Below are 17942 nucleotides of genomic sequence, written 5' to 3'. Positions count from 1 at the left end.
GGACTATTTATTAGACTATGAAAATACCTAATTCTCAGCATCAATTCGATTTTATTTGGAAAATTATGTCTATTGAGGCCTCTCGCTAATGACAAGGAATGGCACATTGATATATCAAGAGAACACTGCTCCTCGAAGAATAGGAAAGCCTCCTAACCCTTTGGCTACCGAATGGTATGCTCTGCAATGTTAACAATGCTTACATGCTTCATAAATAGAGCTGCATTATACATAACCTTTATTGCATGAGTCCAGAACTAAGGCAAGCTGAAACATCATCTTACTATGCAGAAGTCCTCTGGAAGACTTGAAAAATTAATTTTCTTTCATTTTGACAATAACATGAAAAATGGTAGGTTTTTGGAAATAGATTTGGCACAATATACAGATAAATCCTGCTGTAAACAGTAATTTACAATGTATGATTTGTTTAAAGGACCACTAAGCCAAGAAATATGATCCAATACAAATGTTATACTGTAAAAAGGACCACTAAGCCATGAGAGATGACCCAATACAAATATTATACTGTATAACTAACACTGAAAATAATTACAAATCACTGCTCTTTGTTTTATGCCATTGTAGGCTTTAAAGTGAACCTCTTGTGACAGTGAGACCTGTCATTAGCAAGGGCCTGTCTTGACAGCTTTTATTCATGTCTGAACTGCTTCTCTCCATACAAGTCTATGGAAATGCAAAAGCAGGTTGGAAGGCGACCAAGTATATATTTTAATGATGTTTGAGCACATTGCATTTTCCCATAGATACAAGCCCAAAGTTTGTCAACATATGCGCTAATAATGCTTCACCTATGAAAAAGTATCACCTCTGTTAAATGTGGATCCTGCAAAGCTTACATTCCCCATGTGAGTAAATGTTAACACCAGCTCTTTCTATATAAGGCAACTTGCATTTCAAGTTTAATGGTCCTTTAACCAAAGAGAGAGAACATGCAGGCTTTTTCAGTTAAACAAGACATAGAGCTGTGGCAATGTGAAAATAGCATTAATCCCTAGGATCCAATCATATTTTAGCTATTTTAGTCAAATTTAAAAAAAGAAAGACATTGACTGCTTGCGATGGGTACATTTCACTTTGCTCTCTGCATTTTCGAATAAGCCTAGTAATGTGTTGCTGTGCTTCAGAAGAGCTTATCCAAGATTCACATTATTGGCCAAGATAAGAAAACCCCCAGGCAATGAACATGCTAAGTCTGATAATACATTCCAAATATTGGTATTTAGATACCATAAGACAGTATTATAAAAGTGAAATATTTTTAACTCTTCTTTATGCTTAACTTGCTCACAGTGAGCAAAAAAAAAAAGCAAAAAAAAAAAAAAAACACTCTGTCCAAATGTAAAAAAAACAAAAAAAAAAAAACTTCTCATCTTGCTGTCTTTACTTTATACGTCAATCAATTCAGCGTTCCTTGAAGTCCCACAACAGCTGGCATCTCCAATGTTTTTAGAACTGTGATGTCTGGGTGAAAGATATGGCATCTGACTTATCTACAGCAAATCCTCCATTCACATAGGACTTCTTCCCTTCATCGTCTTCATCTTCATTTGAAAGTATACCTTGATCAATTGCAAAGGGATTGGCAATGTTCACTTGTGATGAGACGTCCATTTGTTCCAGTTCTTTCTGTGAGAGCTTCTCAACTATCCCAGTTCCATAAGCATCACCAAGAACATTTACCATGGTTCTAAATCGATCCCTGGAAAAGATAACATACATGATAAGAACTCATGTTAAACTGCAGCTGGCAGTTAAGTAGAGTTCATTACAGATGTTTTGCACATTGTACATTGTACAGTTTGATTTTGTTGCAGTACTAATAATGTGGTGATAGCAGACTGTTATTTTACTTTTGATAACAGCCTTTTTATCTTTATATTATTAGAGTTATGGCCTGTACACACACGATCAGAAAATCGCATGAAAAATGCCAATTTCCAAGCGATCGTACGACAATCTGATCATTAGTACACAGTTTTCAAGAGCTGATCATGACAGTTAATCTGATATTATCTGATGGGACAAGCATGAATTTTTCTCGTACGTTACCAGATCATACAATTTTTGTACAGTACAATTGTCATTCGAAAATACAATACAAATACACTACAACACATTACATCACTTCTGAAGTTTTATTCTGTCGTGCGAGAATTTTCTTTTACTCTTCATTTTCAATATGATACTAGCATACAAGAAAAAAAATAGGCGATCATCCGTCCTATAATCTTATCATGTGTACCAGGCATTAGGTGTTAGGTTAACTTTAAAGATTAGGCAAGGAAGTATTTTTATGTTAACCACTTGCCGCAAAATCACATACCTGTGTGTCATTTTGCTCAAGTGGTTCTACTGCAGTGATGCCTGCAACTGCAACTGCAGGCGTCACACCAGTACCGTTTTTTAGAGCCAATGGTTGGCTTCCTTCTAATAACAACCAAAGCAGTTAAGCAGCTGCTCGGCTGTTATTACATGCAGCTGGAATGGATGTCCCCCCCTCCCGCCAACTTCCACCACTCCGCCTGAGTCTCCCATCCCACTGGGAGACCCGAGTGACCAGCTGGCACGTCCGCCGGCTCGCCGGGGACCCGAACAAAGCTAGAATCGGCTTTGATCGGGTTTCTGATGTAGTAACCTGGAAGCGATGTCACAACGTCACTTCCAGCTTACCTGGCAGCCAACGGTGTATACAAAAGTATACAAAAAGGCCGATCTTGGCATTTAAAATATTTTGAAGTGCAGAGGAGGGGTTTGGGGTTTTTTTTACCTGTCACTGCCTATTACTGTCACAAGGTTAGTTTACATTCCTTGTGACAGCAATAAAAGTGATCAGAAATATTTTCTTTAAAATGACAGTGTAAAAAAAATATTAAAAATAAAATAAATAATAATTTTTTTTTTTTTAAAGTGCCCCATCCCTCTGTGCTCGTACGCCAACTAAAACAGATAAGTAAGTCCCACCCACAAATGTAAACAGTGTTCAAAATACACATGTGAGTTATCAACGTGATTGTTAGAGCAAGAGCAATAATTCTTGTTGATAATAACTCAAGACTTCCTCTGTAACTCTAAACAGATAACTGTTAAATGTTTTTAAAGCGTTGCATATGGAGATTTTTTAAGTACCATAGTTTGTCGCCATTCCATTGTCATTGTCATTCCATTGTCCATTGCCAACTTTAAAGCATGACATGTTAGGTATCTACCGGTATTTTAAATTGGGCTAACTTTACTGTTTAGTTTTTTTTTGTAAATTAATTGAACTTTATTTTTACCCAACAAATTCTGTTTGCTAGACTGCTGCACAAATACAGTGTGACATAAAATATTGCAACGACCACCATTTTATTCACTAGGGTCTCTGCTAAAATATATATATATATATATATATATATATATATATATGTATATATATATATATATATATAAAATGTTTGTGGGTTCTAAGTAATTTTTTAGCAAAAAATACTGCTTTTAACTTGTAAACAACAAATGTCAGAAATAGGCCTGTTTTTGAATTGGTAAAAGGTTAGGTTTAGGCAGTAATCTAAGATTAAGCCTTTCGCTGCCAGGCCTTGCGCTCCACTTTTAAACTCAGCTGGCCAAACCATTTTTCGAAATTATTCCTTTGCTTTTTTCATTTTCACTTATAGCTTTCAGAGTTTGTAAAAGACCCCCAAACCATATATTTTCTGAAAGCACAGGACAAGTAGAATAAAAAGAAGATGCTACTGATTTTTAAGGCCCCCACGATATTTCCACAAATGTTTATCAAAACAATATTCCCTTGTGTGAAAGGAGCCTTACTATGATTTTTCTTTTTTTTACAATTTGTATTTTTTATTTTAACAGATACAATTATTACTATTTTTTTTTTGGCGGGGATAGGGGGGGGTTTGAAGAAACATCAGGGGTATAAACAGACCCCTAATGTCTCTTGTTTTAGACAGAGAAGGGTATAGTTGAATAGTTGAGTCCCTTTCTCTGCAGGCTCAGCTGCAATAGTTATGAATGGATGAAAGCCTCTGCATAGCGGCTCCCATTTATTCATACACTGTGGCTGATGACAGCTGCAATATAGGAACAGGAACATCCATAGGTCACATATCAGAGAAAATACAGGACCTCTGTTTCAGAACTGCACCTTTTGCCTGGATGTGAGTAGACTGAAGAGAGTTGTGAGCTCCCCTAGGGTCCTTTATTGCCTACAGAAGCTGTACAACTATTTTTTTTTATGGTCCCATCTCATTCACCTCTCTCTACAGTTGATGTATGCAATAAAGAATTTAAAAAGAAGATTCAAGTGACTGTTTTTCTCTTTTGTTACCATTTTATGCTGACAACTCACCCTCTGCTGGGAAGCTTGGAAAATGGAACTGTTGGAATTTACAATGCCGGGACTCTCAGTAACACTAATGTTAATTATAAATGGGATCAAATATAGACCCCTCAAAGACTTCAGCATTTTGTTTTACATTCTTCTGTTATGACTACGTCCCTTTATTAGGTTGCATACCAGCATCAGAAGGGTGCCACAACAGCAGTCTCTTGAGGATAGGTTGTGAATATGCTGTTGGGGTTGCGTTAACTATAGTTCTGCTTTAGGTAATAAAGATTGCATAACATGTCATAATATGTTAGATATATGGATAACTAACTGTAGCTAGAACGTATTCATAACACACATTTCCCTCTATCAAATGATATGAAAACATGTTCTCCCCCACAATAACTACTTACAAAAGCCAGTCAACAGCAATTATAAGAGTGACATCCTCAGCTGGAAGACCCACAGCGCTCAGAACAATCACCATGGTAACCAGGCCGGCCTGAGGTACTCCTGCAGCTCCCACACTGGCTGCTGTTGCCGTTACACTAAAAAACATGAAACAAGAGTTATTAAAGAATACAAGCTAATATATCATGGCACCGATGTTTTTTTTTTTTTTTGCAATACACTTTCTTGCATTCTTTTTAGATCAGCAATGGACCCTGTAATTAAATTGCTAAACCGTAGATCAGTTTTTCTCAACCTTTTCAACACAGACGAACCCTTGAAATGATTTTCAGTGTCTCGGGGAACCCCTGCTAAAAATGACTATATTTACAACTCATGATACATTAGTGTGATGGTCAGTGGGATGAATGCTCCTTACGCTTGTGGACACTAGGAAGAATTACCCTCTTCCAGATAGCTAAAAAGATCAATGGTGTCAGGGGAACTTATCTGAGAGGCAGAAATTGCCCATTTCTCAAGGAACCCCTAGCAACCTCTGGAGGAACCCTGGTTGAGAAACCCTGCTGTAGCTAATGCTGATGCAGCAGGTAACAGACAAAAGTATAGTATATTATTAACAGATTTAGTTCAGTGCAATATTCAAAGCTCCCTGTGTTTAATAAGTTATAGTATATTCAGATGTTTACTTTGGAAAATAGTGATTAAGCTAAATATAAGTTAATTAATTTGTAAGCCAACAAAGGTAATAAACATGTGATAAATGCATGCCAAAAAAAATTCCCCTGAACTAGAATAACTCACATTAATAGCGGACCAGGCAACTGCTAAAGGCCCAACATCACCTAACACTGGGTTTAGTATTGTCTGCCCTCATAATGATTTATGACATGTACGAAGAGTTCAAATACCTCTATAAAAGGGCTATGGAAGCAATTACCATGTTAATGTATGTTCTTTTTACAGCTCCACTGATCTCAGTAGTAGGATTGCTGTAGGATAGAAAACCAGGGGCTCTACAATGGTTTTGCTATGGGGAATCAGCTTATATTCCTAAATTGTACAGTAAAATATGACTTGTGTAGTAACAAACCTCAAATCCCAGCTCAAACCTCTTTAAATTGCCCTGTATGTGCCTTTGTGCGTGTGCAGCTTGAAACAAAGATACCAGGAAGTTGAGCTATGTGAATCCTGTCATGCCCTTCACAAGTTGCAGCAGTCTTAGGAGGGTCAAATTTGCATCTTAGGTCAGTACTATCATTATGCATTGGATTCAGAAGATGAAGGGGCTGGATTAGGGAAAATTATGTGAAGAAAACCTGTACTGACAAACATTACATTTTTATTTTGGAGTGAGGGAGGGTTATAATTTTTTTTTCTTCATCTTTGTCCCGTTGCCAAGATTTCCCATCACTTCCTGTCCCCTAGGCAAACAGGAAGTGAGAGGAAATCCCTGCAAATTAAATGAATTCCTTTGGGAACCCCAGGCCACCAGAACTAGTGTCCCCATTGGAAGATTTCCCCTTTATTACTTTTCGGGGGACACCCCAAAATGTGGGATATTCTTTTACTTTCACTTTGATTGATAATGGTAAACAGGAAAAATAGAGAGGGTGAATCTCCCTAATGGGGGCACAGACAGCGATAAAAACATGACAGGTGTTATATACCCTATACACTCTATCCAAAACCAAAAAAAAAAGGTTCTGCCTTTAGTAATATTTAAATTAAAAAAAAAAAAAACCACACACAAAAAAATAGCTTCCCTGCTATAATAGTGTTTAATTCACTAACCCAGAACATGCAATCAAAAAACTAGCTGCCCTGCTTTAAAGCAGTTGTAAACCCTAGAAAAAAAAAAAAACCTGCAAGACAAAGGCATAATGAGCTAGTATGCATCGCATACTAGCTCATTATGTATTACTTACCTTAGAACGAAGCCCCGACACGGACCCCCGGACACCGCTGCGGGCGCTGCCATGATCCCTCGGCATCTCTTCCAGGTTCGGCGGCTCCGACGTCACTCCCGTGCATGCGCACAGGAGTGATTTTCCGTCAAGCTCCCGGCAAGCAAAACTGAAGGTCCCCCCGGACCTTCAGAGCGCATGCGCTGCTCGCGTGAGCGGCTGCATGTACTGCAAATATCTCCTAAACCGTGCCGGTTTAGGAGATATTAATTGTACCTACAGGTAAGCCTTATTATAGGCTTACCTGTAGTTAAAAGTGTCAAAAAGCGGGATACTACCGCTTTAATAGTTTTTTATTCACTGATTTAGAACATGCAAGCAAATTAGAAAGTCAAGAAGAGTAAAGTCATCACTCCTAATCTGAAAACTTTGGCCAGGCCTTTGCCTCAGAAAGCATTAAAGCCATTCCAGTTCCAATCATTATTCAATCACTTCAATTATTAATGTTGGGAAGTCTTGCACTGCTATATGTAGTCTTTTATTCAATTCAATCATTCGCATATTTACCTTATTGTGACAATCTGACCAACATCTAAATTCATGTCATTTAACTGTGCGATAAAGACTGCAGCCACTGCCTCATACAGAGCTGTGCCATCCATGTTAATTGTGGCTCCTACTGGTAAAACAAATCTTGTGATCCTCTTGTCCACCTTATTCTTTTCTTCAGCGCAGCGGAAAGTTACAGGTAACGTTGCTGAGCTGTCAAAAAACAAAACAAAGGAAAAAAAAACAGAATAATATTATTAAGGTGTGCCAAAGTCGAGTTTTCTGCCTAATAATCTGACTTTTAATTTCAGGGTGGAGGATTGGCCTATCAGAAGACATGGTTTGTCAGATTGTAATTTTACACTACCACCTGGGTATTTTTTTCTTTTTGACTTGGACGTAACAATTTCTGATTACTTTTTCTATAATTAATCTTATGTAGTTGCAAAATATTGTCATTCAAGCGTTCCATGGCTCAGTCCAGATCAGAGTTCCCAAAGTTCAAATGTGTGTAATACTTTTGTTCATAGAACCGAGCAAGATCTTTGCACACAATCTCTCCAATCTTTGACAACTATCTTTAACTTTCTGTTGCTGGCCCTCTAAACTCAAATAAATTAGGTTTCTTATCCCTGAGGTTCTATGAGGATTTCTTTCTTTACGAAACAAATCCACCCTCCAACATAGGCATCAAGACCTCCTAGTTTCCAAAATGGTAGCCCAGACACTTACTTCCCCTTACTTCCTGTTAGGCCCCACTCTTCCTGATAAGCACCACAATTGATATACACTCACCGGCCAATTTATTAGGTAAACCTGTTCAATTGCTTGGCAACATAAACTGCTAATCAGCCGATTACAGTACATGGCAGCAACTCAATGCATTTAGTGGTAAAGACAACTTGCCGAAGTTCGAACCGAGCATCAGAATGGGAAGGAAAAGGGGATCTGTTAATTTTGTAAAGCCCTGTGCAAAACTGTTGGTGCTATATAAATCCTGTATAATAATAATAATTTAAGTGACTTTGAACATGACATGGTTGTTGGTGCCAGACAGGCTGGTCTGAGTATTTCAAAAACTGCTGATCTCCTGGGATTTTAATGCACAACCATCTCTAGAGTTTACAGAGAATGGTCAGAAAAAGAGAAAATATCCAGTGAGCGGTAGTTATGTGGATGAAAATGCCTTGTTGATGTCAGAGGTCAAAGGAGAATGGGAGAACTGGTTTGAGATGAAAGAAATGCAACAGTAACTCAAATAACCACTTGTTACAGCCAAGGTAAGCAGAATACCATCTCTAAATGCACAACATATCGAACCTTGAAGCAGAAGAGGCTACAGCAGCAGAAGAAAACCCAGGGTGCTATTCCTGTCAGGTCAGAACAGGTAACTAAGGCTACAATTCGCACAAGCTAACCAAAATTGGACAATAGCAGATTGAAAAAATGTTGCCTGGTCTAATGAGTCTTGATTTCAGCTGCAACATTCAGATGGTAGGGCAGCCTTGTATCAAGGTTTAGGCTGGTGTTGTTGTAATGATGTGGGGGATATTTTCTTGACTTGCTTTGGGCCCCTTAGTACCAATTGAGAATCGTTTAAACCCCACGGCCTACCTGAGTATTGTTGCTGACCACGTCCATCAATTTATGGCTACAGTGTACCCATCTTCTGATGGCTACTTCCAGCAGGATAATGCACCATGTCACAAAGCTCAAATCATCTCAAACTGGTTTCTTGAATATGACAATGAGGTCGAGGTCACTGTACTCCAATGGCCTCCACACTCACCAGATCTCAGTCCAATACCTTTAGGATGTGGTGGAAGGGGAAATTTGCATCATGGATGTGCAGCTGACAAATCTGCAGCAACTGCGTAATGCTATAATGTTAATATGGACCAATATCTCAGGGGAATGTTTCAAACACCTTGTTGAATCTATGCCACGAAGAATGAAGGCAAAAGGGGAGTCCAACCTGGCACTATCAAGGTGTACCTAATAAATTGGCTGGTGAGTGTAGATGTATCATGGCTGGTACAAACAGCTACTGCTTCATACTGGAGCTGCTAAATACTCAGGGAAAATACATATACTGAAACAGCTTTACCTACTAAAGCATTTGTAACCATCTGCAGCTTGTTTTGTAATCCAGGAACACTTGCCAGACAGCAAAGCTTGATTTCTGACCTCCACTACAGCACAGATTGGTAAATAACACAGGTGAATACATATCTACAACATACTGACTGGGTAGTTAAGGGGCAGCAGCACTCTAATGAAGCTTCGCCCTGTTAGCATATTTACTGTGCATGCAGTTTGATGGGTTCCTAGCACTAGTCCCTCTCACTCCTACTGTTTATGGGGTTGCAGCAGGGGGATATTAAGATATGGGTGCATAGATGTGTTATGTAAATAATCCGCATGCCTGGGGCAAACAATCCTGAAATAAGCAGTGATTTTTAGGCAATATAAAGGCTGTAAAACAAGCATGTGTTATTATTTGCAGCTTGTTTAAAAGGTGAAATGCTTTAAAATAGTATAAGGAGACTAAAACTTACCTAGATGATATCATGAGTGCTGTCAAGAGAGCCTGGGCCATGCCCATTGCAAATTTGAAAGGATTCTTTCGAACTATTACAAGATATATTAGAGGCAAAATAATAATAGAATGGATGGCAAGTCTGAAAAAAAAAGATCCATTTGTTAAAAAGTTTGTTTTATTATATAATAGGAGATATTCTTCTACATTAACAGATATTCTTCTTTAAATACGGTACTCACTTCTTTTTTAATTCACTCATATTTTTCTTATTAGCTTATTCTACTGTTTATTGTATTTGTCTTAAAGGAAAATTCCCCTCACGTTGGGAGATTTCCTCCAATACAGGAGATCATGGGATATCTCCATTATGAGACCTCTACAGCTAAGGATAAACTGTTAAGGGTTTTAACTCTTTACTGCTCGGTCAAAAAAAAAGAAAAATATGGCTTATACATTGTTTTTTTTTTTTTAAATTAAGATAGTAAAGGGAATGGTAGGATGGTAGGTAATTTTTGGTTGTCTCATAGTGGACATTTTCCTTCACTTAATGTCTCAAAGACACATTGAGAAGTAAGAAGAGATTTATTGAAAGTGAGAGAAAAACCCCAATTAGGCAGTTGTTACCAGAGCTGGCTTTCCCATTAGAATATTCCTTTTCTGGTGACAACTCAAAAGATGTTGGACTTTCAGTATTGGATCACCAGAATAAAAAGTGAGGGAAAGTCCTCTTAGTGAGGACACAGGCAGGCAAGAGAATAAGGTTCTAACCCATTCACATTATATAGAAAAAAGGTTTTGGCTTTACATATGCAATAACCTTTTGGTTTATGTCACTAAACTTTGTCAAACGTTACACAGAAATCATACATACTGTATATTAAAATCACATGTATTTTAATTTACTTGTGAGTTAATCGTAAAACATAACATCATACTTTCATAGAGATACATACCCGCTGATTACGGTTGCCATGTAAAGTCCTAGCTTGCGGAATATTTCCCAGTCGTTAACTTCAATGATCTTCCCCGCAATTAAAAACAAGATACCAAGGGGCATGTACCTAGTTTGCATTTAAGAGTAACATTAAAAAAAGGACTTTTAGGTAGACAAATGGCTACAGATATGACACTGAGTATTAATAGAGTATTACATAGTTACATAGTTACATAGTAGGTGAGGTTGAATAAAGACAATAGTCCATCCAGTTCAACCTGTGTAGGTGTGTGTGGCTGTAAATCATCTCACATACCCCTGAATGTTCTGATCCTTGAGATGTAAGTCTAAAAGTCTTTTGAAAGCCACCATACTACCCGCAGAAACCACCTCTTGTGGTAGAGAATTCCACAATCTTGTAGCCCTAACAGTAAAGAACCCCCCACGTTGCCTGAGGTTAAAACGCTTCTCCTCTAATCGCATTGTATGCCCTCGAGTCCTCCTGCAATCCCTTCGAATGAACAGCTTTTTTTCTAAGCTGGGATCCCCATTAAGATATTTATAAATTGCTATCATGTCCCCCCTCAGACGTCTCTTCTCCAGGGAGAATAAATCGAGCGATTGTAGACGCTCTTCATAGTCAAGGTCCTCCAATCCCCTAATTAGTTTTACTACAGGATTATGAGAAACTACCCAGGTAGGTTTATATTCTTCTTGCTAAGAGCACCCAGGGTTACCTTTTCAGCAATGCTAGTAAAATTTTATTAGCATAGAAAAAATAGATGTAAAAAGCATATTATGCCAAGTAAAAACAATATCTAATGTCCTTTCCTTGAGATTGACCTCCTTTACCAAATCAAAACATCAAACAGAAAGATTCACTGAACTGTGGCTAAATAGTTGGCCATTTACATACAGTATACACATGTCACTGTCCACACGTAACTGTATATTTATTGTGCATTTTATGTTTCATGTGGAATATTATGCTTTCCTATATAGATATTTGGCCAATTTTTTTCAAGGGTCATGGCTTCTCTCGGATATTTTTCATAGGGCCATTGTCATCAGTGATTTCTCTTCACAATGAGACACTAAATCAAGGAAACTCTCTCCAATTAAGTAACAGACAGCCATAAGAGGGAATTCGAGATTGACCTGTTACACCAAAGTTTAATTGTTCAGACACAGAGATTTATTTCAAGGTAAGATGCTTGACAATGTTTACAATGTAACAAGGATTTTGACCAAACTCTTGTAAAACAAAGTTGGTTAGCAGCTGGTTCAGGCAGCTTGAACCCCTGAAATGCATTAATTTGTGAAAAAGTTTATCTCATTTTACCCTGGAATGAATCTGTGTTTAGATTATTAGGGTCCTTTCACACGGCCGCTCCGTGTGTCCGCAAATCATCCCATCCGTTTGCGGATGATTTGCGGACATAATGTAAGTGAATGGCATTGCGGATGTCAGCGGAATACCATCCGCTGACATCCGATTTTCCTCCTTTCAGTTCTGTTCCGTTTTTTCGAATGGAACAGAACCCTATTTTTTCATCCGTGTAAAAAACGGAAAGGAAGGAAAATCGGACGTCAGCGGTGTCATCCGCTGACATCCGCAATGCCATATACTTACATTATGTCCGCATATCATCCGCAAATGGATGGGATGATATGCGGGCACACGGTGCGGATGACACAAATGTCATCCGCTCCGTGAAAAAAAAAAGTCCCGCAGCGGACTTAAGCAGCGGAGCGGCCATGTGAAAGGACCCTTACATTTTGATGTGGCACTTCAATCTTAAATTTCTTCAGTCCCAAACCAAGGAGACTGTGGAAGTCCTTTGGCATGGAGAAGCTGCCAGTCCCAAGAATTCAGGCATTCTAGTCAATTACTCATTTACCCCCTATAACAATAATGGCAAACCTTGGCACCCCAGATGTTTTAGAACTACATTTCCCATGATGCTTAACTACACTGCAGAGTGCATGAGCATCATAGGAAGTGTAGTTCCAAAACATCTGCCTTATAACATTAAAGGATAAGTCCAGGCAAAACCTAACTAACGCTATACCTGCTCTGTGCCACATTCTAAACCTAATCTATCTAACCCTGTAAAGCATCACTGTACTTACCTATTCTGAGGCCGATCCAGTCATGCTGAGCTGTCAGCGGCGGCTTCATAGTGGAGACGGGTGCAGGAGAGGCAGCCGACAACGGAAGACCCATATTAAGTCTATGGGTGATGTCATTTCCCATTCATTTCACAGCCGTTGTCGGTCCTCTCCTGCACACAGCTTCCGCCACTGGAGACCGGCCTGGATCGGGTGCAGAAAAGGTAAGTACAGACATTTTTGCTATACAGGGTTAGATAGAATAGATTTAGAATGTGGCACAGAGCAGGTTTAGCATTATTTAGGTTTTGCCTGGACTTATCCTTTAAGATAATCATAAAGTTCCATTGTTATCTTTCCAAATGTCTTTCTTGAAGAGCTTTAAAGACCAGACAGAGGTTCCGAACCCTCCATAGTCTAGCTAAAAGTAAAAAAAAAAAGGCTGGAGTTTAACCTCAAACCATTCTGGCAGTTTTAAAAATCAAAAACAAAACAATTTGGATTTTCAGACTGCAGTCAGATAACATACAGCAGGGCACTTATGACAATATTACATTTGTTGTGCTGCAGCGAATTTCTAAATGGTCTACTATGACAGGGGGGGAGCAGTAGGCCAGGAAACAAGTAAAACCACATTTATTTTTAATCTTCACTCCTATAGGATTCTAACAAGAGTTCTAACAAGAGTTGCATTTTGCTCTACTGCAGTGTGAAGAATTTCCATAAGTATAACCTGTTTCATTTTCATATCATGAATAAAATACTCACCACATGATAATCTGAACTATTTGCATTGTCGCATCATTCAATGCATTGAAAAAGTCCACCAAAACTTGCCCTTTCTCTCCCATTTTCCCAATGACAATTCCAAATACAAGGCAGAAGACAATAAGACCCAAGACATTCACTCCATCGGTGTAGACGCCAACAAGCTTGAATTCCTTTGTTTGGTTCTGTGGAATACATCAAGAAATACACAGATTAATGTACTGGATTTTAATTGATACATAGATATAATTCACAGGATATCCATTAGTAAATCTTTCTGACCCCCCCCCCAAAAAAAAATCTCAAAGAATTGCTTCCTAATTTTAACATACATGATCACTGTTGCGCAAATAGTTTGATGTGAGTGCACAAATAAATAAATGATTATACACAACTTAAAATAAAAAGTGTATCATATCCCAAGAACAAAATGTAATGTGTTGCAGTTTACCAGTCCTTACATGTGGTGGCTGCATTAGTTTTCCAATTGTAGGCTTTTAAAATCTTATTTTCACCTGGTGATCCTGTCAATGACATACTTTCTGACTATGGTGACAATGCTCACTAACTGTAATGTATCTATGGACGAACAGCATTGTCTCCCTAGAACAGGGGGTGTGTTAACACTGCAGAACACCCATCACCCTTTTCCCATCTCTACATAGAGGGTTGTTCTTTAGTCCACAGAGCTGATCTGATCAGGGTTGACAACATTGCCTGGGATTTCAATGCAATAAAGGCACTGTGTTGGAAATTAGGGGCTCACTGGATATCTGGCAGGAGTAAAATAAGTATTTTTTCTGTATTTTGTGGCATAGCAGCAAAAGGTAATTCACAGGATTACAATGATATACTTAATATTTTTTTATTTTTATTTAAAATTTTGCATTTTTTTATTTTAGTTTTTCTTTCTTTTTTTCTTTCTTTTATACTTAAAAAAAAAGACTGCCTTAAAATTTGTATCCTCTTAGTGCTTAACCTGTTTTCCTTATGAAGGTGAAGGTGAATGTTTATTTCTATATTATAATACTTTACCTGTTGTTCTGTTGCAAACAGGTCTAGAGTGCTATTCTTCTCAATTGTACTATTCTTGTCAGGATCTTTTGTTGGTTTCACCTCTTCTCTCTTGGTCTTGTACTGTAATACAAATGTTATTTTAGAACAGTTATTATGACTAATACATTGAACGGAGTTTGAATTAAACTAAAAAAAAAAACCTTTACTATAACATAGCAACATCCAGCTGCAAGTACTTTTCCTTGTGCAATATTATATAGGCGGCTTTTACCAACAATATATTTTTATTTGGCAAAGTTTATTTATTTCAGCTTTAATCCCTCAAACAAAAGGGGCCAAATAAACCAGTAGACCTTTTACGAATCATATTAAGTCATTGCTGATCCAGAGGCTCTGTTAAGTTTATGCATCTAAATGTTACATTGTCCATGAAATAAAAGTAGAAACTCAGTAACCACACTCATATACACATCAATAGAAGGAAGCAGTTGTTTTACCTGCTGGAAGCATGCCTGGACCAGGTTTTCTGGAAACATGTTCCTAGAAAGAAAGTAATAAGATAAGGCAAGGAAGGCTATCACTTTCCAACTCAACATAATAAATATAATTTGGGGACACAGCTTGTTTAGTACAGCTGCCCACAAGGAAATTGGTTGGCACACTGGAGCAGTTACATAGGGGTCAGAGTAGTCATAATGGAGCATCCTTCCACTGCTGATTATTTGGACCTTAGATGGAGAACGAAATTCAATAGCTAGATCTGAGGAGTGAGAAGTTCCATTAAGCCCATTGAGCCTGGTATCATCACAGAAAGTAACATTCAGAGTTGTAGGTGATGCCAGTAGGCATATTACTGGGGCAAACTGGATAATAAATGATTAAATATTCCAGGAAAGCAAAACACTGCTTTTGAGCCTTGTGAGTTCATGATGCATTCCAGATATCACCATTAAAAAAGGATTAACAATGATGGGAGAAATATAGCAGAGTTCTTCAGCAATTTAAAGCTGAGGTGTCATTTGCTTTTATTTTGCCTTTCCTCCATTCCCCCATCATCAACATTTGTAAATGTAACCTTATATTTCTATTACACAACCTATTTCAGACCCAGTGATGTCATCACTGGATCTCCGTGTTTCTCTATGGAATGCAGGCAGATCATGACAGGTGGGAGGGGGCCAACAGATTGCTCTAAATAGCTTCCTGAAACCATAACAGCACCTTTCCTCAGCCCTCTGCACAACAGTCCTCATCCCAGACGCAAGCAGTGGGCTGGCTCTTTGGAGGTGTTTTGTACTTATTAGAACTCTTTGATGGGCGAATGTCAGTCTGAGTCAGAGTTCCTAAATAGTCTATCTTTGCAGGCAATATTTGAAAGATCATGGACTTTATAGCCACCAGAATACACCAAATTCCTAAAAATTCATATTTTTATTACAACTGTTTTATCTAAAACATAGAAATACATTTAAAAAATCACAGTAAATCTGCTAAATAAATAGAGCTAATCATCAAAGGCACCAAAAACCTATCCAATGTGTAGTATAAGCACCAAGAATTTATGGCTGCCAGTGTCCAGACGGGCTTGGTGTGAGTTGATGTGGCTGCAACAGAGAGCGTGGAGCGTTTCATTAATCATCACAAATATCCATGAAACAATGGTGTTATCTAACACAGGATATTATCTCAGTCTTAGTATAGATCTGGGCTAGTGTATAGTGTATAGAGTATATACCGCCACAGTGGTGGGTGGTTTATGTGATTCGTGGACGAGATGTGTGGAGACTATTAGTGACCTACTGTCTTATATCTGGGATAACAATTGAAGATTTCGGTGTCTGTGAAGCCAATGAAGGGACTGGTTGTTTTAGAGGATTGACATTCATTCAATATGTATACTCTATGCACTAGCCCCCATCTATACTAAGACTGAGATAGCATCCTGTGTTATATAACACCTTGTTTCATGGATATTTGTGATGCTTGATGAAACTCTTCACACTCTCCACTGCTCCAGATGTTTTTTTACCCAGTTATTACAGTTTCACTGGTTGCTACAATATATTAGCATCTGCTTACACTCCTGAGGAAGTGCTGTGGCACAAAACATGTAGAGCTTGAATAAGCCACATCAACTCACACCAAGCCCAACTAGCAGCTATAAATTCTTGGTGCTTATATTACACTTTGGAAAGGTTTTTAGTGCTTTTGTTGGTGTGATTGGCTCAATTTAGTTAGCAGATTTACTGTGATATTTTAAATGTATTTCTATGTTTTAGAAATTTTGTAACAAAAATATACATTTTAAAGATTTTGGTATATTCCGGTGCTTATAAAGTCCATGATCTTTCAAATATTCCATTTAACTAATTAGGACATGGCACTCTGTTACTCCTATCCACAGCACCACCCTGTGTTGATGCAAACACACCTAATTTACATTTGCATACAGATTGTCCTTAGTAGCACCCAAATGTCATGCTGAGTCTTCATGCTTGAAAGAACTGAAATCCAAATGAATAAAAAAGGAGGACCAGGGACAGTACAGCTGGGGTTGAAAAGGGTTACCTCTGACTTGGCTGCAGCTTTTATTGCAAATTTTGAGAAGCTTGCAGTGCAAGGTGAAATCAGAGGAAGCAGTTCAAGTAGAAGGAGGAGCATTTACAACTGTGCAAGACTGAAAGAAAGGCTGGCGTTCAACTTTAATTTTAGAACTGCTTATGAGACTAAAGGTGACCATAGATGAATTGACATTCAGCCGGTTTAGTGGGGGCCAGCCAAATTTCAATCCATGTGTGGCCACTGCAGTTCAACAGGAGTCGATATACCAATCAACTTCTGTCGGATAAAGCCACTTGATCAGAGGTTGCAGCACTGATCTATGTATTCTGACAGGTTGGGAGTCTCCCCACTATCAAAGTACTATAGCGCAGCGGGGAAGATTCCCCCACCTACCACAAATGTGTAGATGGGGGGATCGGTTCAGTTTTTTTATTCGGCTTGCTAGCTGAATAAAAAAAAAAAAAAAACTGAGACATGCAGCTTTATGATAACATTCTTGGTCACAGAGATACAACATCTCTAAGAAGACGATATCTGTTAAGGCTAAGATATGCAGTGCAAGGGAAATGGTGTTACCTTCTCTCACATAGCACAATATACTGTATGTAACAAGGATTTAACAATATTTTCACAGACTTTAGACTAAATATTGGATGATAGTTCCTTCCCTTTGGCTCACTACCATTTAAATGTATAGAAATAGTATTTATGTGCATGACAAGTTGTTAAGTTGTAGATGCCTACAAAAATGTGTTATATGTAAAATTTAAATCCAATAAACATGGATAACTC

At 38.2% G+C, this 17942-nt stretch overlaps 1 protein-coding gene across 1 annotated transcript in view; it reads right to left on the bottom strand.

The window, feature by feature from the left end:
• Nucleotides 1–742: 742 nt before the first annotated feature.
• SLC1A1 (solute carrier family 1 member 1) overlaps nucleotides 743–17942 on the bottom strand; it is a 100064-nt gene continuing 82864 nt past the window's right edge. Inside the window, exons 6-13 of the mRNA XM_082244196.1 lie at nucleotides 15086–15128; nucleotides 14607–14708; nucleotides 13572–13756; nucleotides 10711–10818; nucleotides 9774–9896; nucleotides 7234–7428; nucleotides 4765–4899; nucleotides 743–1723 (exon numbers count right to left, since the gene is read on the bottom strand). Coding sequence (XP_082100322.1) covers nucleotides 1471–1723; nucleotides 4765–4899; nucleotides 7234–7428; nucleotides 9774–9896; nucleotides 10711–10818; nucleotides 13572–13756; nucleotides 14607–14708; nucleotides 15086–15128 — 1144 coding nt within the window. The 3' untranslated portion in view covers nucleotides 743–1470. The remainder of the gene's footprint in view (nucleotides 1724–4764; nucleotides 4900–7233; nucleotides 7429–9773; nucleotides 9897–10710; nucleotides 10819–13571; nucleotides 13757–14606; nucleotides 14709–15085; nucleotides 15129–17942) is intronic.

The sequence above is a fragment of the Pelophylax lessonae genome (genome assembly GCF_965119305.1).
Source record: "Pelophylax lessonae genome assembly, chromosome: 1".
NCBI classification, from domain to species: Eukaryota; Metazoa; Chordata; class Amphibia; order Anura; family Ranidae; genus Pelophylax; species Pelophylax lessonae.
This window is presented reverse-complemented; position numbering and strand designations above follow the sequence as displayed.